Source organism: Triticum aestivum, chromosome 4A, assembly GCF_018294505.1.
Source record: "Triticum aestivum cultivar Chinese Spring chromosome 4A, IWGSC CS RefSeq v2.1, whole genome shotgun sequence".
NCBI classification, from domain to species: Eukaryota; Viridiplantae; Streptophyta; class Magnoliopsida; order Poales; family Poaceae; genus Triticum; species Triticum aestivum.
In genome coordinates, this window is record NC_057803.1 from 560,094,511 (window position 1) to 560,112,913 (window position 18,403).

The 18,403-nt window shown below is 44.7% G+C and overlaps 1 protein-coding gene across 1 annotated transcript; it reads right to left on the minus strand.

Moving 5' to 3' along the window:
• Positions 1–4,084: 4,084 nt before the first annotated feature.
• LOC123082304 (uncharacterized) lies at positions 4,085–4,837 on the minus strand. The gene is made up of 2 exons (XM_044504666.1): positions 4,633–4,837; positions 4,085–4,522 (listed from the first exon to the last, which is right to left on the minus strand). The coding sequence occupies exons 1-2, from the start codon at positions 4,679–4,681 to the stop codon at positions 4,323–4,325; spliced, it is 249 nt and encodes an 82-aa protein (XP_044360601.1). The 5' UTR covers positions 4,682–4,837; the 3' UTR covers positions 4,085–4,322.
• Positions 4,838–18,403: the final 13,566 nt, after the last annotated feature.

Below are 18,403 nucleotides of genomic sequence, written 5' to 3' on the forward strand. Positions count from 1 at the left end.
TATCGACAAGTTCAAGGGGTTGACTACGATGAGAATTTCTCACCCGTAGCGAAGCTGAAGTCCGTCCGAATCATGTTAGCAATTGCCACATTCTATGATTATGAGATATGGCAAATGGACGTCAAAACGGCATTCCTTAATGGTTTCCTTAAGGAAGAATTGTATATGATGCAGCCGGAAGGTTTTGTCGATCCTAAGAATGTTGACAAGGTGTGCAAGCTCCAATGCTCGATTTATGGGCTGGTGCAAGCATCTCGGAGTTGGAACATTCATTTTGATGAGATGATCAAAGAGTTTGGATTTATGTAGACTTATGGAGAAGCCTGCATTTACAAGAAAGTGAGTGGGAGCTCTGTAGCATTTCTCATATTGTATGTGGATGACATACTGTTGATGGGAAATGATATAGAATTCTTGGAAAGCATAAAGGCCTACTTGAACAAGTGTTTTTCAATGAAGGACCTTGGAGAAGCTGCTTATATATTAGGCATCAGGATCTATAGAGATAGATCGAGACGCCTCATTGGTCTTTCACAGAGTACGTACCTTGACAAGATATTAAAGAAGTTCAAAATGGATCAGTCAAAGAAGGGGTTCTTGCCTGTATTGCAAGGTATGAGATTGAGCACGGCTCAAAGCCTGACCACGGCAGAAGATAGAGAAAAGATGAGTGTCGTCCCCTATGCCTCGGCCATAGGGTCTATCATGTATGCTATGCTGTGTACCAGACCTGATGTAAACCTTGCCGTAAGTTTGGTAGGAAGGTACCAAAGTAATCCCGGCATGGAACACTGGACAGCGGTCAAGAATATCCTGAAGTACCTGAAAAGGACTAAGGGAATGTTTCTCGTTTATGGAGGTGATGAAGAGCTCGTCGTAAAGGGTTACGTCGATGCTAGTTTCGACACAGATCTGGATGACTCTAAGTTACAAACCGGATACGTGCATATTTTGAATGGTGGGGCAGTAAGCTGGTGCAGTTGCAAGCAAAGCGTTGTGGCGGGATCTACATGTGAAGCGGAGTACATGGCAGCCTCAGAGGCAGCACAAGAAGCAGTCTGGGTGAAGGAGTTCATTACCGACCTAGGAGTCATACCCAATGCGTCAGGCCCGATGACTCTCTTCTGTGACAACACTGGAGCTATTGCCCTTGCCAAGGAGCCCAGGTTTCACAGGAAGACCAGGCATATCAAGCGTCGCTTCAACTCCATTCGTGAAAGTGTTCAAAATGGAGACATAGAGATTTGTATATACACACGGACCTGAATGTGGCAGATCCGTTGACTAAACCTCTCCCTAGAGCAAAACATGATCAACACCAGAACTGCATGGGTGTTCGATTCATCACAATGTAACTAGAATATTGACTCTAGTGCAAGTGGGAGACTGTTGGAAATATGCCCTAGAGGCAATAATAAAATGTTTATTATTATATTTCTTTGTTCATGATAATTGTCTATTATTCATGCTATAATTGTGTTATCTGGAAATCGTAATACATGTGTGAATACATAGACCACAACACGTCCCTAGTGAGCCTCTAGTTGACTAGCTCGTTGATCAAAAGATAGTCATGGTTTCCTGACTATGGACATTGGATGTCATTGATAACGGGATCACATCATTAGGAGAATGATGTGATGGACAAGACCCAATCCTAAGCATAGCTCAAAGATCGTGTACTTCGTTTGCTGTAACTTTTTTGAATGTCAAGTATCATTTCCTTAGACCATGAGATGTGTGCAACTCCTGGATACCGTAGGAGTGCCTTGGGTGTGCCAAATGTCACAACGTAACTGGGTGACTATAAAGGTACATTACAGGTATCTCTGAAAGTGTATGTTGGGTTGGCACGAATTGAGACTGGGATTTGTCACTCCGTATGACGGAGAGGTATCTCTGGGCCCACTCGGTAATGCATCATCATAATGAGCTCAATGTGATCAAGTGGTTGATCACGGGATCATGCATTACAGTACGAGTAAAGTGACTTGCCGGTAACGAGACTGAACAAGGTATTGGGATACCGACGATCGAGTCTCGGGCAAGTAACGTACCGATTGACAAAGGGAATTGTATACAGATTGATTGAATCCTCGACATCATGGTTCATCCGATGAGATCATCGAGGAGCATGTGGGAGCCAACATGGGTATCCAGATCCCGCTGTTGGTTATTGACCGGAGAGTCGTCTCGGTCATGTCTGCATGTCTCCCGAACCCGTAGGGTCTACACACTTAAGGTTTGGTGACGCTAGGGTTGTTAGGAAGACTTGTATGTGATTATCGAATGTTGTTCGGAGTCCCGGATGAGATCCCGGACGTCACGAGGAGTTCCGGAATGGTCCGGAGGTGAAGATTTATATGTAGGAAGTTGTCATACGGTCACCGGAAAGGCTCGGGGGCATATCGGTATTGTACCAGGGCCACCGGAGGGGTTCCGGGGGTCCACTGGGAGGGGCCGCCTCTCTCGGAGGGCCTAATGGGCTGTAGAGGAAAGGGAACCAGCCCTACATGGGCTGGCCGCATTCCCCCCCTTGGGCCCATGCGCCTAGGGTTGGGGGGGGGAACCCTAAAGGGCCCCCCCCCCTTGCTTGGGGGGCAAGCCCCCTCCCCTTGGCCGCCGCCCCCCCCCCCCCTCTAGATCCCATCTAGAGGGGGCCAGCCCCCCTTCCTCCTTCCCCTATAAATAGAGGGGCAAGGGGAGGGCTGCACACAACATCCAAGGCGCAGCCCCTCCCCTCCCCAACACCTCTCCTCCTCCGTAAGAGCTTGGCGAAGCCCTGCCGGAGTATTGCAGCTTCACCACCACCACGCCGTCGTGCTGCTGTTGGAGCCCTCTTCCTCAACCTCTCCCTCCTCCTTGCTGGATCAAGGCGCGGGAGACGTCCTCACTCCGTACGTGTGTTGAACGCGGAGGTGCCGTCCGTTCGGCGCTAGGATCTTCGGTGATTTGGATCACGACGAGTACGACTCCATCAACCCCGTTCTCTTGAACGCTTCCGCTCGTGATCTACAAGGGTATCTAGACGCACTCCTCTCTCCCTCGTTGCTAGATGACTCCATAGATAGATCTTGGTGATGCGTAGAATTTTTTTAAAATTCTGCTACGTTCCCCAACACACGAGACCTGCTCGATCCTTTCGAAGGCAGAGCAGTACCAAGGCCACATAGCAGGTAACTCACAAACCACTTGTTTAAGCCAGTCTGCCATGCCAATCATTACTAACCATGCTGTTGCTTTTCATTCTTAAGATCACCCCAAGTTAGCAAAGCTTTTGCGGCCTAGATTTTGTTGACCACCCAACTTGGTGCTTAGAAAACTTATCTTGCATCCAATATCGGGCTTTGGATCAAAGATAACCCAGTCAAACAACCATCATTGTTTCATTTCTTTACTTCTAGTGTTGTTTATCAATGGTCGCTACTTGGATCCAGAGTCAGTGGACCATTGAAAGTTTGAAACACATGTCCATTGTATTCTTTTCTCCAAGTGCCAATCACTACTACGTTCTTCGTTAACGGAAAGCAGCGCTTAGTGCTGCTCAAGAACACAGCGCTTACTGCTTTCTCGTCCAAAGTTAACCAAGGAAGAGTGGAAAGTGAGTAGGGCAACGGATCTGGTCAATTCTCTGTTCACGCTCGCTAAACTGAATCCTTTTTTTTTGCGAATAGCTAAACTAAATCTATCATTTTTAAGACTTCAACGATCACATAACGGGGCCCATAACCTTACCAAAGACTTTCAACAATCACATTTTAACTCTGAACAACCACATATTCATGAACTAACCTATGGTTGGATGGTTAGAATGACAATGTTATCCCCAGCCCATCAGGGTTCAAGTCCTGCTGCTTACATTATTTCTGGATTTATTTCAGAATTTTCGGCAATGCATGTGCGTGTGTGTGTGCGTTATAGGGGTGAGTGTATACACGTATGTATAAGCGCTTGCGTCTGTATTGTGTTTTGAAAAGAAAAAAACCACATACTCCATCGTTAAAAACCCTTTTACTAGTATTGTTTTGATCATGTGCGCTCGGTAATTTGGTGTTTTGCCGGTTTCCTTTGCTGTGCCTGGCCCTGATATGAAACTTGATCGACAGACTGCATTCCTTTCGTTATTTATTCCACGACACAAACTTACATGATACTCCCTTTGTATTACTAAAATGTAAGATGCTTTTTTGACACTATCATAATGTCAAAAATGGTCTTACATTTTGATAGGAAGTGTATCTATAGTTGCTCCACGACACACACACTTGCATCTTCATAGAGCTCGGACTCGAGCCAGCATGCCGAACCGCGTGTAATTCATCTCAGTACTCCGGCGGGGTGGTGCACTGGTTGGTGGAGCCGCTGTTGAGGTGGAGCACGCAGCCCTTGCCGTCCTTGGGCGCGCACTGGCAGTCGCACCCGTCGAGCTTCTGCCCGGGGTAGTTGTCGCAGGTGATGTGCCCTCCCTGCACGCACACCACGGCGCACGGCGCCTTCTTGGCGTCGCCGAACGCCACCAGCGCTGCTCGATCCACGACAAGAACAAGCAGAGCAAGCATAGAGCGTCAGAGAGAGCGCATCACACAGGTGTACGTGCATGGTTGAAGCATATGGACACGGCTGGGGACGTACCGGAGACGAGGAGGAGGAAGGCGACTGTGAGCTTCAATGTGGCAGCCATGATTGTGTGTTGCGTTTGCGCCGTGCGATTTGTGTTTGCACTTTGTAGCTCGGCGCCGGTGCGTTTATATAGGGGAGCTATGGAGGTACTCCCTCCGTTTCAAATTACTCGTTGTATAAATGAATATATCTAGATCGGGGAGTACGTCCGGCTTCGGCTCAGCCGAACTGCATGCTGGGGTCTCTGACTCTCTGCCGCGTACGTGGGTTCACTGGAGACTAGAAGCAACATCACGTGGCGCGCGGCACTGATGTACTCCGGTGCGTACGTGCTTGCGTCGACGCCAGCTTCGTGGATTTCAGAAGTTCAGAACTATGGTCAGGCTTCGGGTTGATCTCAGCATGCTTTGTCCATGGCCGATCGAGGGCGAAAAGTCAGAGGAGGTTGCTGACTTGGTCGCGCGCCTCCTCTGACTTGAGGCAGCATCACGTGGCGCGCGGATCTGAGTATGTGAGGACTGCCGTGCTGGATGGATCGGCGTACTATCCTATCTTTTGCAAGTTTCCACTGCTTCTTCGATGCGGTTCGGGTTGACCGCTCAAAAGTCGGGTCGTGGGTTCACACACTGTGCAAGATGAGCTCTCAAGTTAGCAACGACTTTCGTGGCCTGGATTTTGTTGACCTTCTTACTTTTTTAGCTTGGAAAACTTATCTCGCATTCAACCATAAGGCATAGCAGATTAGCTGCTTGGAGTTGAAGTATCAAGTATGGAGAAGAGATTCGTCGAAGATATTAATTACACTAGCTTTTGCACTAACAAGATGTCTTAAAGACATCCATAATGTACAAAGGCCAAAAGAAAAGAAAAAACAAAGGCCTCATCACAGTGATCAACTCCTCTCAGAAACAACACAGAAACCACCACCAAAGAAAACACCAAAAAAATATAAAAGGTCTTCAAAAGCGACGCCTATAATAAGGAAACAATGCACAAGCGCCGTCGTCGTCCGATCCAAGATCTTAGGTTTCCACCCTGGAGGAAGTCGAGCTCTCAAACTTCAGCAAGGCAATTGCCAAGCACAACCAATGAAAGTCAGACCTTAGATTTTCATCCTAAAAGTCACGACTCGGCACCCGAGGAGCATCGCCAACAATGAAATTCTCCAGTATTGGCGCGTTTGTATTGAGGAAATCCATTGGGTCGACCTCCGTCTCATCATCCATTCTATGTTCTACAGGACCGATTACATCAGTGCTACCTCTTGAGCACCGCGTTGGTTTTCCTCGAAGAGGAAGGGATGATGCAGCAAAGTAGCGTAAGTATTTCCCTCAGTTTTTTAGAACCAATGTATCATCCAGTAAGAGGCTACGCGCCAGTCCCTCGTACCTGCACAAAACAAATAAATCCTCGCAACCAACGCGATAAGGGGTTGTCAATCCCTACACGGCCACTTACGAGAGTGAGATCTGATAGATATGATAATATAATATTTTTGGTATTTTTATGATAAAGATGCAAAGTAAAATAAAAACAAAGTAAAACGCAAAGAAAATAACTAACTATTGTAAGATTAATATGATGAAGATAGACCTGGGGGCCATAGGTTTCACTAGTAGCTTCTCTCAAGAGCATAGGTATTCTACGATGGGTGAACAAATTACTGTTGAGCAATTGACAGAATTGAGCATAGTTATGAGAATATCTAGGTATGATCATGTATATAGGCATCACGTCCGAGACAAGCAGACCGACTCCTGCCTGCATCTACTACTATTACTCTACTCACCGACCGCTATCCAGCATGCATCTAAAGTATTAAGTTAATGAAAACAGAGTAACACCCTAAGCAAGATGACATGATGTAGAGGGATAAACTCATGCAATATGATGAAAACCCCATCTTGTTATCCTCGATGACAACAATACAATACGTGCCTTGCTGCCCCTACTGTCATTGGTAAAGGACACCGCAAGATTGAACCCAAAGCTAAGCACTTCTCCCATTGCAAGAAAGATCAATCTAGTAGGCCAAACCAAACTGATAATTCGAAGAGACTTGCAAAGATAACCAATCATACATAAAAGAATTCAGAGAAAATTCAAATATTGTTCATAGATAGACTTGATCATAAACCCACAATTCATCGGTCTCAACAAACACACCACAAAAAGAAGATTACATCGAATAGTTCTCCACAAGAGAGGGGGAGAGCATTGTATTGAGATCCAAAAAGAGAGAAGAAGTCATCTAGCTAATAACTATGGACCCGTAGGTCTGAGGTGAACTACTCACACTTCATCGGAGGGGCTATGGTGATGATGTAGAAGCCCTCCGTGATCGATGCTCCCTCCGGCGGAGCTCCGGAGCAGGCCCCAAGATGGGATCTCGTGGATACAGAAAGTTGCAGCGGTGGAATTAGGGTTTTGGATCCGTATCTGATCGTTGGGGGGTACGTAGGTATATATAGGAGGAAGGAGTACGTCGGTGGAGCAACAGGGGCCCACGAGGGTGGAGGGCGCGCCCCCTACCTCGTGGCCTCCTCTCTTGTGTCTTGACGTGGGGCCCAAGACTCCTGGGTCTTGTTCGTTAAGAAAATCACGTTCCCGAAGGTTTTATTCCGTTTGGACTCCGTTTGATATTTCTTTTCTTCGAAACCCTAAAATAGGCAAAAAAAACAACAATTCTAGGTTGGGCCTCTGGTTAGTAGGTTAGTCCCAAAAATAATATAAAAGTGAATAATAAAGCCCAATAATATTCAAAACAGTAGATAATATAGGATGGAGCAATCATAAATTATAGATACGTTGGAGAAGTATCAAGCATCTCCAAGCTTAATTCCTGCTTGTCCTCGAGTAGGTAAATGATAAAAACAGATTTTTTGATGCGGAGTGCTACTTGGCATAATTTTAATGTAATTCTTCTTAATTGTGGTATGAATATTCAGATCCGAAAGATTCAAGACAAAAGTTCATATTGACATAAAAATAATAATACTTCGAGCATACTAGAATAACATGGCCAAAGAAAGTTCATCCCTACAAAATCATATAGTTTAGTCATGCTTCATTTTCATCACACAAGAATGCTCTCATCATGCACAACCCCGATGACAAGACAAGCAATTGTTTCGTACCTTAGCAATCTCAAACCTATAAACTTCCACGCAATACATGAGCGCGAGCCATGGATATAGCACTATGGGTGGAATAGAATATGATGATGGGGGGTATGTGGAGAAGACAAAAAGGGAGAAAGTCTCACATCAATGAGACTAATCAATGGGCTATGGAGATGCCCACCGATTGATGTTAATGCAAGGAGTAGGGATTGCCATGCAACGGATGCACTAGAGCTATAAATGTATGAAAGCTCAACAAAAGAAACTAAGTGGGTGTGCATCCAACTTGCTTGCTCACGAAGACCTAGGGCACTTGAGAAGGCCCATTGTTGGAATATACAAGCCAAGTTCTGTAATGAAAAATTCCCATTAGTATATGAAAGTGACAAAACAAAAGACTCTCTATCATGAAGATTATGGTGCTACTTTGAAGCACAAGTGTGGAAAAAGGATAGTAGCATTGTCCCTTCTTTTTATTTTATTTTTAGTTTTTTATTTGGCCTTTCTTTTTTTTGGCCTTTCTTTTTTTGGAACAATGCTCTATGAATGATAATCATCACACTTCTATTTATTTACAACTCAATGATTACAACTTGATATTTAGAACAAGATATGACTCTATATGAATGCCTCTGGCGGTGTACCGGGATATGCAATGAACCAAGAGTGACATGTATGAAAGAATTATGAACGGTGGCTTTGCCACAAATACTATGTCAACTACATGATCATGCTAAGCCATATGACAATGATGAATGTGTCATGATAAACGGAATGGTGGAAAGTTGCATGGCAATATATCTCGGAATGGCTATGGAAATGCCATAGTAGGTAGGTATCGTGGCTGTTTTGAGGAAGATATAAGGAGGTTTATATGTGAAGGAGCGTATCATATCACGGGGTTTGGATGCACCGGTGAAGTTTGCACCAACTCTCAATGTGAGAAAGAGCAATGCACGGTACCGAAGAGGCTAGCAATGATGGAAGGGTGAGAGTGCGTATAATCCATGGACTCAACATTAGTCATAAAGAACTCACATACTTATTGCAAAAATGTACAAGTCATCAAAAACCTCGGCACTATGCGCATGCTCCTAGGGGGATAGATTGGTAGGAAAAAACCATCGCTCGTCCCCGACCGCCACTCATAAGGAAGATAATCAAATAACACCTCATGTTTCAAATTTGTTACATAACGTTTACCATACGTGCATGCTACGGGACTTGCAAACTTCAACACAAGCATTTCTCAAATTCACAACTACTCAACTAGCACGACTTTGATATTATTACCTCCATATCTCGAAACAATCATCAAAAAGCATCAAACTTCTCTTAGTATTCAAAACACTCATAAGAAAAAAAATCATCTTGAACACCTAGCATATTAGGATTATTTAAGCAAATTACCATGATATTTAAGACTCTCAAAATAATCTAAGTGAAACATGAGAGATAAATAGTTTCTATAAAACAAATCCACCACCGTACTCTAAAAGATATAAGTGAAGTACTAGAGCAAAACTATATAACTCAAAAGATATAAGTGAAGCACATAGAGTATTCTAACAAATTCTAAATCATGTATGGATCTCTCAAAAGGTGTGTAAAGCAAGGATGATTGTGGTAAACTAACAAATAAAGACTCAAATAATACAAGACGCTCCAAGCAAAACACATAACATGTGGTGAATAAAAATATAGCTCCAAGTAAAGTTACCGATAGAAGTAGACGAAAAGAGGGGATGCCTTCCGGGGCATCCCCAAGCTTTGGCTTTTAGGTGTCCTTATATTATATTGGGGGTGCCATGGGCATCCCCAAGCTTAGGCTCTTGCCATTCCTTGTTCCCTATTCCATCAAATCTTTACCCAAAACTTGAAAACTTCACAACACAAAACTCAAAGTAGAAAATCTCGTGAGCTCCGTTAGCGAAAGAAAACAAAAGACCACTTCAAGGTACTGTAATGAACTCATTATTTATTTATATTAGTGTTAAACCTACTGTATTCCAACTTCTTTATGGTTTATAAACTATTTTACTAGCCATAGATCCATCAAAATAAGCAAACAACACACGAATCTGTCAAAAACAGAACAGTCTGTAGTAATCTGTAGCTAGCGCAAGATCTGGAACCCCAAAAATTCTAAACAAAATTGTTGGACGTGAGGAATTTATCTATTAATCATATGCAAAAAGAATTAACTAAATATCACTTTCCAAATAAAAATGGCAGCAGTTCTCGTGAGCGCTAAAGTTTCTGTTTTTTACAGCAAGATTAACAAGACTTTCCCCAAGTCTTCCCAACGGTTCTACTTGGCACAAACACTAATTAAACAAAAAACACAACCTAAATAGAGGCTAAATAAATTATTTATTACTAAACAGGAGAAAAAAAGCAAGGAATAAAAATAAAATTGGGTTGCCTCCCAACAAGCGCTATCGTTTAACGCCCCTAACTACGCATAACAAGCAAGGATAGATCTAGGTATTGCCATCTTTGGTAGGCAATTCTTCAATGAGGCATCTACCATCTTTAGGAATTTCTTTATTTTTATTGATTATCAAACTTTTAGTCACAAGATTGAAAAATTCATTTGTAACAAATGGTTCCTTAATGATAGCAAAAAGATTGGGATGAATACTTATAGATTTGAGATCCGCAGTTTCCTTACTAGAGGATTCACCCTTATTTTTAGGAACATACATAAGCTTGGCAATTTTAGTGGGAGGACTTGGAGTATTCTTTACGGAAGAAAAAGCGGTTCCCAAGTTGGTAATAATATCCTCAAGTTTATGGATCCTAGTGGAATTGTGATTTAATTTCTCATTAACTATGGGTTCCTTCTCTTTAATATTTTTCAAAGTGACTCCTACTTTAGATCCATATTGAGAGATTCGGTTGTGGATCTTTTTATCCAAATTTTCAATTAACTCTACGGTAGCAACCTTATTTTCAATAATTTCAAGCCTTTGCATTACATGCTCCAAAGTTAATACAATTCCATTAACCAAAAGAGGGGGTGAGCCAAACAAATCTATCATAGCATTATAAGAATCAATAGTATGGCTACCCAAGAAGTTCCCTTCGGTAATAGTATCAAGGATATATCTGTGCTAAGGAGTTACGCCTACATAAAAATTGCGAAGAATAACGGAAGTAGATTGCTTCCTGGTAGATCTATTTTGAGCATTGCAAATTCTATACCAAGCATCTTTTAGATTTTCTCCCTCCCTTTGCTTAAAATTTAGAATTTCATTCTCGGGGGACAATGGAGAAGATAAGGAACTAGCCATAACGACAAGCAAACAAAAAGCAAGCGGGCAAAAAGAAGCAAATAGAGAAAGAGAGGGAGGATAGAGAGAGAGGGCGAATAAAACGGCAAGGGTGAAGTGGGGGAGAGGAAAACTGTGACGCCCCAAGACCGGAGCTTCAGATGCCTTCCAGGGTTTCCGGGTTTCGTCGTGTGATTTGTTTGGTTCTTTGCATTCATCATTGCATCATGTGCATTGCATCATGCCATCATGCCATCATCTCATAAATCTTTTGCAACTCAACTAAATAAATTGCATGGATCTTTGGTCCATTTAAATCGAGGGAATTCACATGGTGATTCTCTTTATAACATATCCTCCCAATATTAGGGAGCTAAATAAAAATATTCCATTCGTTCGGATTTACCGCAAACACACTTGCAAAATATCCCAATGCCTTTGTTATCTTAATTCTCGGTCTCCAACATGGTCATATATTTCTTTCATCATATTTCGGAGCTCCACCAAAAAATCCGAACATTTTTTGGACCTTCCTAACCCTCACTTCCTATTCGAACCATTTGAGTTTAAATCAAATGAGTTTGAATTTAAACTTTGAAAAATGGCCATTCCATTTTTCTTGGATCATTCACATTTTTGTGAGTCCGGGAAAATTACCTGCGTGTCCAACTTCTTCCCCTAACCCCTCTTTCTTTTCTTTCTTAATCTCTGTTTTTTTCTTTTCTTTTAGTAGTGAGAGAGAGCCTAACCGACCTCTGGGGCCTAACCCACCTCGCAGCCATGCTCTCCTCAGCCCACCAAGGCCCTCCTCCCTCACGCTCCTCTGCACGACCCCGTCCCCTGCTCTCTTCCACCATCGCCAGGAAGCTGCCGCATCGCCAGGAGGCCGCCGCATCGCCGAGGACGCCGAGCTCCACCTACCCCGCCGGCTACAAAAGCCACCGGAGTGCCGCACACCTTGCCCTCGCGTCTCCGACCTCCTCCTCGTCCTGCCGTGGCGCCCGCATCTCCCGCCGTGCTGCGCCAACGATGCCTCCGATGACCACTTCCTCTACCGGTCGCCGCCGATGACTAGCGCCAGCGGTTGGCAGCACCGCCGAGGTGCACCTCGTTGTCGGAGAACCACCAACGACACCAACAGCGAGCCCATCTCCTCTGTCCATTCCTGTTGCTTCTCCTCGTGCCTCGTTCTAACATCGTCCGTGACGTCCGAACCCCTGCATCACCTCCTGGCCCATCTCGTTCATATCCACCATGGCCACTTTGGCCTTGCTGGCTGTTCTGCTCGGTCGCATCAGCCGCAGTCGCCTCCATGTTCTGTTCCTTGCGGGCGGAAGACCCATGCCCTTTCGATCGTAGCATGCCTTCGCTGGGTTGTCTCCGCAAGGGCCCTTGCGAATTACTGCCAAGGCCAAGACCATCTCCAGGCACGAAGCCTCAAGTCCGAGGACTATCGCATTCGTGGATCCCTTTCGTCAAGTACCATGACCGGTGAAGACCAAGACAGAGACCTCCTCGAGCAGGAGCATTTTTGGGATCGTCAGGACCACCTCAAGTTCGACTACGTTTTGCCGCCCCAACCGAGACCGACAAGTACCACTACAACCATCCCTCGCCAAGACCTACCCCGAAAGGCTCGGATTCGTCACGTGTGCAACGACCCATGTACAACTACGCGGACCTGCCAAGTACCACTTTTTGTCGACAAGTCCACACGGAGGCTCGAGCGAGTACTGAACGAAACGCCAAGTACCACTACCGCCATTATAATTTTGACAAGAAATTTGTACCACTACCGTCGCCAGTTCCTCTACCGTTGTCATGTACCCCACTTCCACTACCGTCGCGAGAACAACTACTTCCTCTACGAACTCAAACCGCTCTGAGAATGCTCCCTTGTAAGGTATAACCGCCGGAACGACGCTCGTGGAAAAATGCTTGTGATGTGTTGTATGATATGCTCCTGTTTGGCCATGTTCGCACCGTGTCCGTTTTGTCACTCGTTTCCTTGCCACCGATATGTGGGAAACCCGGTATCCGGGATCACTCCCGGTACCTCTTTCACATTCCGCACATCTCACATTTGTTTCTTGCACCGGCATCTCAATTGGTTGTCGGATCATCGGAACGTTGCCGTGGCACCGTTTCCGTTTTTGCCGCCATGACACCCTTTTCTTTCCGTCATGGCGACCAAATGCCCCATATCATCATCATGTCAACTTTTTCATAAAATTGCATAAACTTTCACATGTCATTTGCATCATGATAATAACATTTAAATGTTTAAAATTGTTGTTGCACCAAATTGATAAATGCATATGAGGTTTTATCGGAATTGTTGCTTGTTGTTTCGGCCTCATTTAAACTTGCCTAAATGTTTAGTTTACTTATGCTCCACCTCTTGCCATGCTTATCAACATTTAATATTGTTGGGTACCTAAATGAGATCGAACTAAATAAGTCACGTGGTGTGTCGTCAATATGCAACTCGTTGCATATTGGGCTCCACTTAACTTGTAGTTTTGTTTGTGCACTTTGCCATGCCATGCATCTTTAAACCGGACATGCATCATGCTTGATTGTGCATCATGCCATGTCTATGTGATGGTTGTTTACTATGTTGTTTTCTTCTTTCCGGGTTGTTTCCCTCGTTAGCTTCTGTTCCGTTTCGGAGTTGTGAGGATCCGTTCGACTTCGTCCGTTTGTCTTATTCATGGACTCGTTCTTCTTCCTTGCGGGATCTCAGGCAAGATGACCATACCCTCAAAATCACTTCTATCTTTGCTTGCTAGATGCTCGCTCTTTTTCTATGCCTATGCTGTGATACCTACCACTTGCTTTAGCATGCCTCCCATATTGCCATGTCAAACCTCTAACCCACCTTGTCCTAGCAAACCGTTGTTTGGCTATGTTACCGCTTCGCTCAGCTCCTCTTATAGCGTTGTTAGTTGCAGGTGAAGATTGGAGTTTGTTCCTTGTTGGAACATGGATATTCTTGTTGGGATATCACAATATCTCTTATTTAATTAATGCATCTATATACTTGGTAAAGGGTGGAAGGCTCGGCCTTATGCCTGGTGTTTTGTTCCACTCTCGCCGCCCTAGTTTCCGTCATACCGGTGTTATGTTCCTTGATTTGCGTTCCTTACACGGTTGGGTTATAATGGGAACCCCTTGACAGTTCGCCTTGAATAAAACTCCTCCAGCAAGGCCCAACATTGGTTTTACCATTTACCACCTAGCCTTTTCTTTACCTTGGGTCGGCCGGCTCAAGGGTCATCTTTATTTAAACCCCCGGGCCAGTGCTCCTCTGAGTGTTGGTCCAAACTAGAGTCCTTTGCAGCGCCCCCTTGGGGAAACTTGAGGTTTGGTTTTAGCTGTACGGAGCGCTCATCCGGTGTGCCCTGAGAACGAGATATGTGCAGCTCCTATCGGGATTTGTCGGCACATCTGGGTGGCTTTGCTGGTCTTGTTTTACCATTGTCGAAATGTCTTGTAACCGGGATTCCGAGTCTGATCGGATTGTCTTGGGAGAAGGAATATCCTTCGTTGACCGTGAGAGCTTGTGATGGGCTAAGTTAGGACACCCCTGCAGGGTTTTGAACTTTCGAAAGCCGTGCCCGCGGTTATGGGCAGATGGGAATTTGTTAATGTCTGGTTGTAGAGAACCTGAAACTTATCTTAATTAAAATGCATCAACCGCGTGTGTAACCGTGATGGTCTCTTTCCGGCGGGGTCCGGGAAGTGAACACAGTGTTGGAGTTATGCTTGAACGTAAGTAGTCTAGGATCACTTCTTGATCATAGATTCTCGACCGTGCTTTTGCCTTCTCTTCTCGCTCTCATTTGCGTATGTTAGCCACCAAATATGCTAGTCGCTTGCTGCAGCTCCACCTCATACCTTTTACCCTTCCTATAAGCTTAAATAGTCTTGATCGCGAGGGTGTGAGATTGCTGAGTCCCCGTGACTCATAGATACTTCCAAAACCAGTTTACAGGTGCCGATGATACCGTGCAGGTGATGCAACTGAGATCAAGGAGGAGCTCGATGAAGGTCGTGTTTGTTATGTTGTTTTCGTTTCCAGTTGATCAGTAGTGGAGCACAGTTGGGACGATCGGGGATCTGTGTAGCATTTGGGGTAGTCTTCTTTTATTTTGGTTCCGTAGTCGGACCTTGATTGTATCTGGTTGATGTAATGCTTTATTCATGTATTGTGTGAAGTGGCGATTGTAAGCCAACTATGTACCTGTGTTGTTGTGAAGATTACCTCACTTGGGACATTGCTTTCAATGCGGTTATGCCTCTAAGTCGTGCTTCGACACGTGGGAGATATAGCCGCATCGAGGGTGTTACAAAAACGAGAGGCAAATGGAAAATAATGTAATGCGGGAGATAGGGATTGTGATGGGTACTTGGTATATAGACTTTTGCGTAGACTCCCCGGCAACGGCGCCAGAAATCCTTCTTGCTACCTCTTGAGCACTGCGTTGGTTTTCCCCGAAGAGGAAGGGATGATGCAGCAAAGTAGCATAAGTATTTCCCTCAGTTTTTGAGAACCAAGGTATCAATCCAGTAGGAGGCTACGCGCTAGTCCCTCGTACCTGCACAAAACAAATAAATCCTCGCAACCAACGCAATAAGGGGTTGTCAATCCCTACATGGCCACTTACGAGAGTGAGATCTGATAGATATGATAAGATAATATTTTTGGTATTTTTATGATAAAGATGCAAAGTAAAATAAAAACAAAGTAAAAAAAGTAAAGGAAATAACTAAGTATTGTAAGATTAATATGATGAAGATAGACCCGGGGTCCATAGGTTACACTAGTAGCTTCTCTCAAGAGCATAGGTATTCTACGATGGGTGAATAAATTACTGTTGAGCAATTGACAGAATTGAGCATAGTTATGAGAATATCTAGGTATGATCATGTATATAGGCATCATGTCTGAGACAAGTAGACCGACTCCTGCCTGCATCTACTACTATTACTCCACTCATCGACCGCTATCCAGCATGCATCTAGAGTATTAAGTTAATGAAAACAGAGTAACGCCTTAAGCAAGATGACATGATGTAGAGGGATAAACTCATGCAATATGATGAAAACCCCATCTTGTTATCCTCGATGGCAACAATACAATACGTGCCTTGTTGCCCCTACTGTCACTGGGAAAGGACACCGCAAGATTGAACCCAAAGCTAAGCACTTCTCCCATTGCAAGAAAGATCAATCTAGTAGGCCAAACCAAACTGATAATTCGAAGAGACTTGCAAAGATAACCAATCATACATAAAAGAATTCAGAGAAGATTCAAATATTATTCATAGATAGACTTGATCATAAACCCACAATTCATCGGTCTCAACAAACACACCGCAAAAAGAAGATTACATCGAATAGTTCTCCACAAGAGAGGGGGAGAACATTGTACTGAGATCCAAAAAGAGAGAAGAAGCCATCTAGCTAATAACTATGGACCCGTAGGTCTGAGGTGAACTACTCACACTTCATCGGAGGGGCTATGGTGATGATGTAGAAGCCCTCCGTGATCGATGCCCCTCCGGCGGAGCTACAGAATAGGCCCGAAGTTGGGATCTCGTGGATACAGAAAGTTGCGGTGGTGGAATTAGGGTTTTGGCTCCGTATCTGATCGTTTGCGAGTATGTAGGTATATATAGGAGGAAGTAGTACGTCAGTGGAGCAACAGGGGGCCAACGAGGGTGGACGGCGCGCCTGCGGGGGGGGGGGGGGGGTAGGCGCACCCCCTACCTCGTGGCCTCCTCTCTTGTGTCTTGACGTGGGGTCCAAGTCTCCTGGGTCTTGTTCGTTGAGAAAATCACGTTCCCGAAGGTTTTATTCCGTTTGGACTCCGTTTGATATTCCTTTTCTTCGAAACCCTAAAACAGGCAAAAAACAACAATTCTGGGATGGGCGTCCGGTTAGTAGGTTAGTCCCAAAAATAATATAAAAGTGGATAATAAAGCCCTATAATGTCCAAAACAGTAGATAATATAGCATGGAGCAATCAAAAATTATAGATACGTTGGAGACGTATCAATCAGCCAGTACTATTGCACCCCCTTCATCACGTCATCCGCCGCTCTCACCCGGCACTACAGGAGCTGGTAATTGCATAGGCGGGGTGGTGGTCTCCGCACATGGTTGTTGATGTGTGGTTATTGGTGTGCTCTCGGCCGGCTCCAGACGAATAAGATTCTTCGGCCATAGCAGCACCCAACCCTTGTAGTTTAAAATCCGCGGCGGGGTCTCGTCGTCCTCTCCCATAGCCTGTACTGGAGGAGGCAAATGCTCGTGCCCCGATTTCACACTGGATAAGTTAACTCTGAAGTGCCCGGCGGGGATCGGATGGTTGTGGAACGTGGGTTGCAAGGGGTTCATTATCATCCCCTTTCCCACGTCCACCTTCTGGCCTTTGATCAAGTAGAGTATGGTGGACGGGGTTTCTTCTGAAGGAAATATGCCCTAGAGGCAATAATAAAGTTATTATTTATTTCCTTATATCATGATAAATGTTTATTATTCATGCTAGAATTGTATTAACCGGAAACATAATACTTGTGCGAATACATACACAAACAGAGTGTCACTAGTATGCCTCTACTTGACTAGCTCATTGATCAAAGATGGTTATGTTTCCTAGCCATTGACATGAGTTGTCATTTGATTAATGGGATCACATCATTAGGAGAATGATGTGATTGACTTGACCCATTCTGTTAGCTTAGCACTTGATTGTTTAGTATGTTTCTATTGCTTTCTTCATGACTTATACATGTTCCTATGACTATGAGATTATGCAACTCCTGTTTACCGGAGGAACACTTTGTGTGCTACCAAACGTCACAACATAACTGGGTGATTATAAAGGTGCTCTACAGGTGTCTCCGAAGGTACTTGTTGGGTTGGCGTATTTCGAGATTAGGATTTGTCACTCCGATTGTCGGAGAGGTATCTCTGGGCCCACTCGGTAATACACATCACTTAAGCATTGCAAGCATTGCAACTAATGAGTTAGTTGCGGGATGATGTATTACGAAACGAGTAAAGAGACTTGCCGGTAACGAGATTGAACTAGGTATTGAGATACCGACAATCGAATCTCGGGCAAGTAAAGGAGAGGGGGGCAGCGCCCCCCCCCTTTCCTTCTTCTCCTCCACCTCTTTCCCCTTCTTCTCCTAATCCAACAAGGAAAAGGGAGGGAGTCATACTCCCGATGGGAGAGGGGGGCGGCGCGCCCCCTTTCCTTCTTCTCCTCCACCTCTTTCCCCTTCTTCTCCTAATCCAACAAGGAAAAGGGAGGGAGTCATACTCCCGATGGGAGTAGGACTCCTCCAGGCGCGCCCCCTCCTGGCCGTCCGC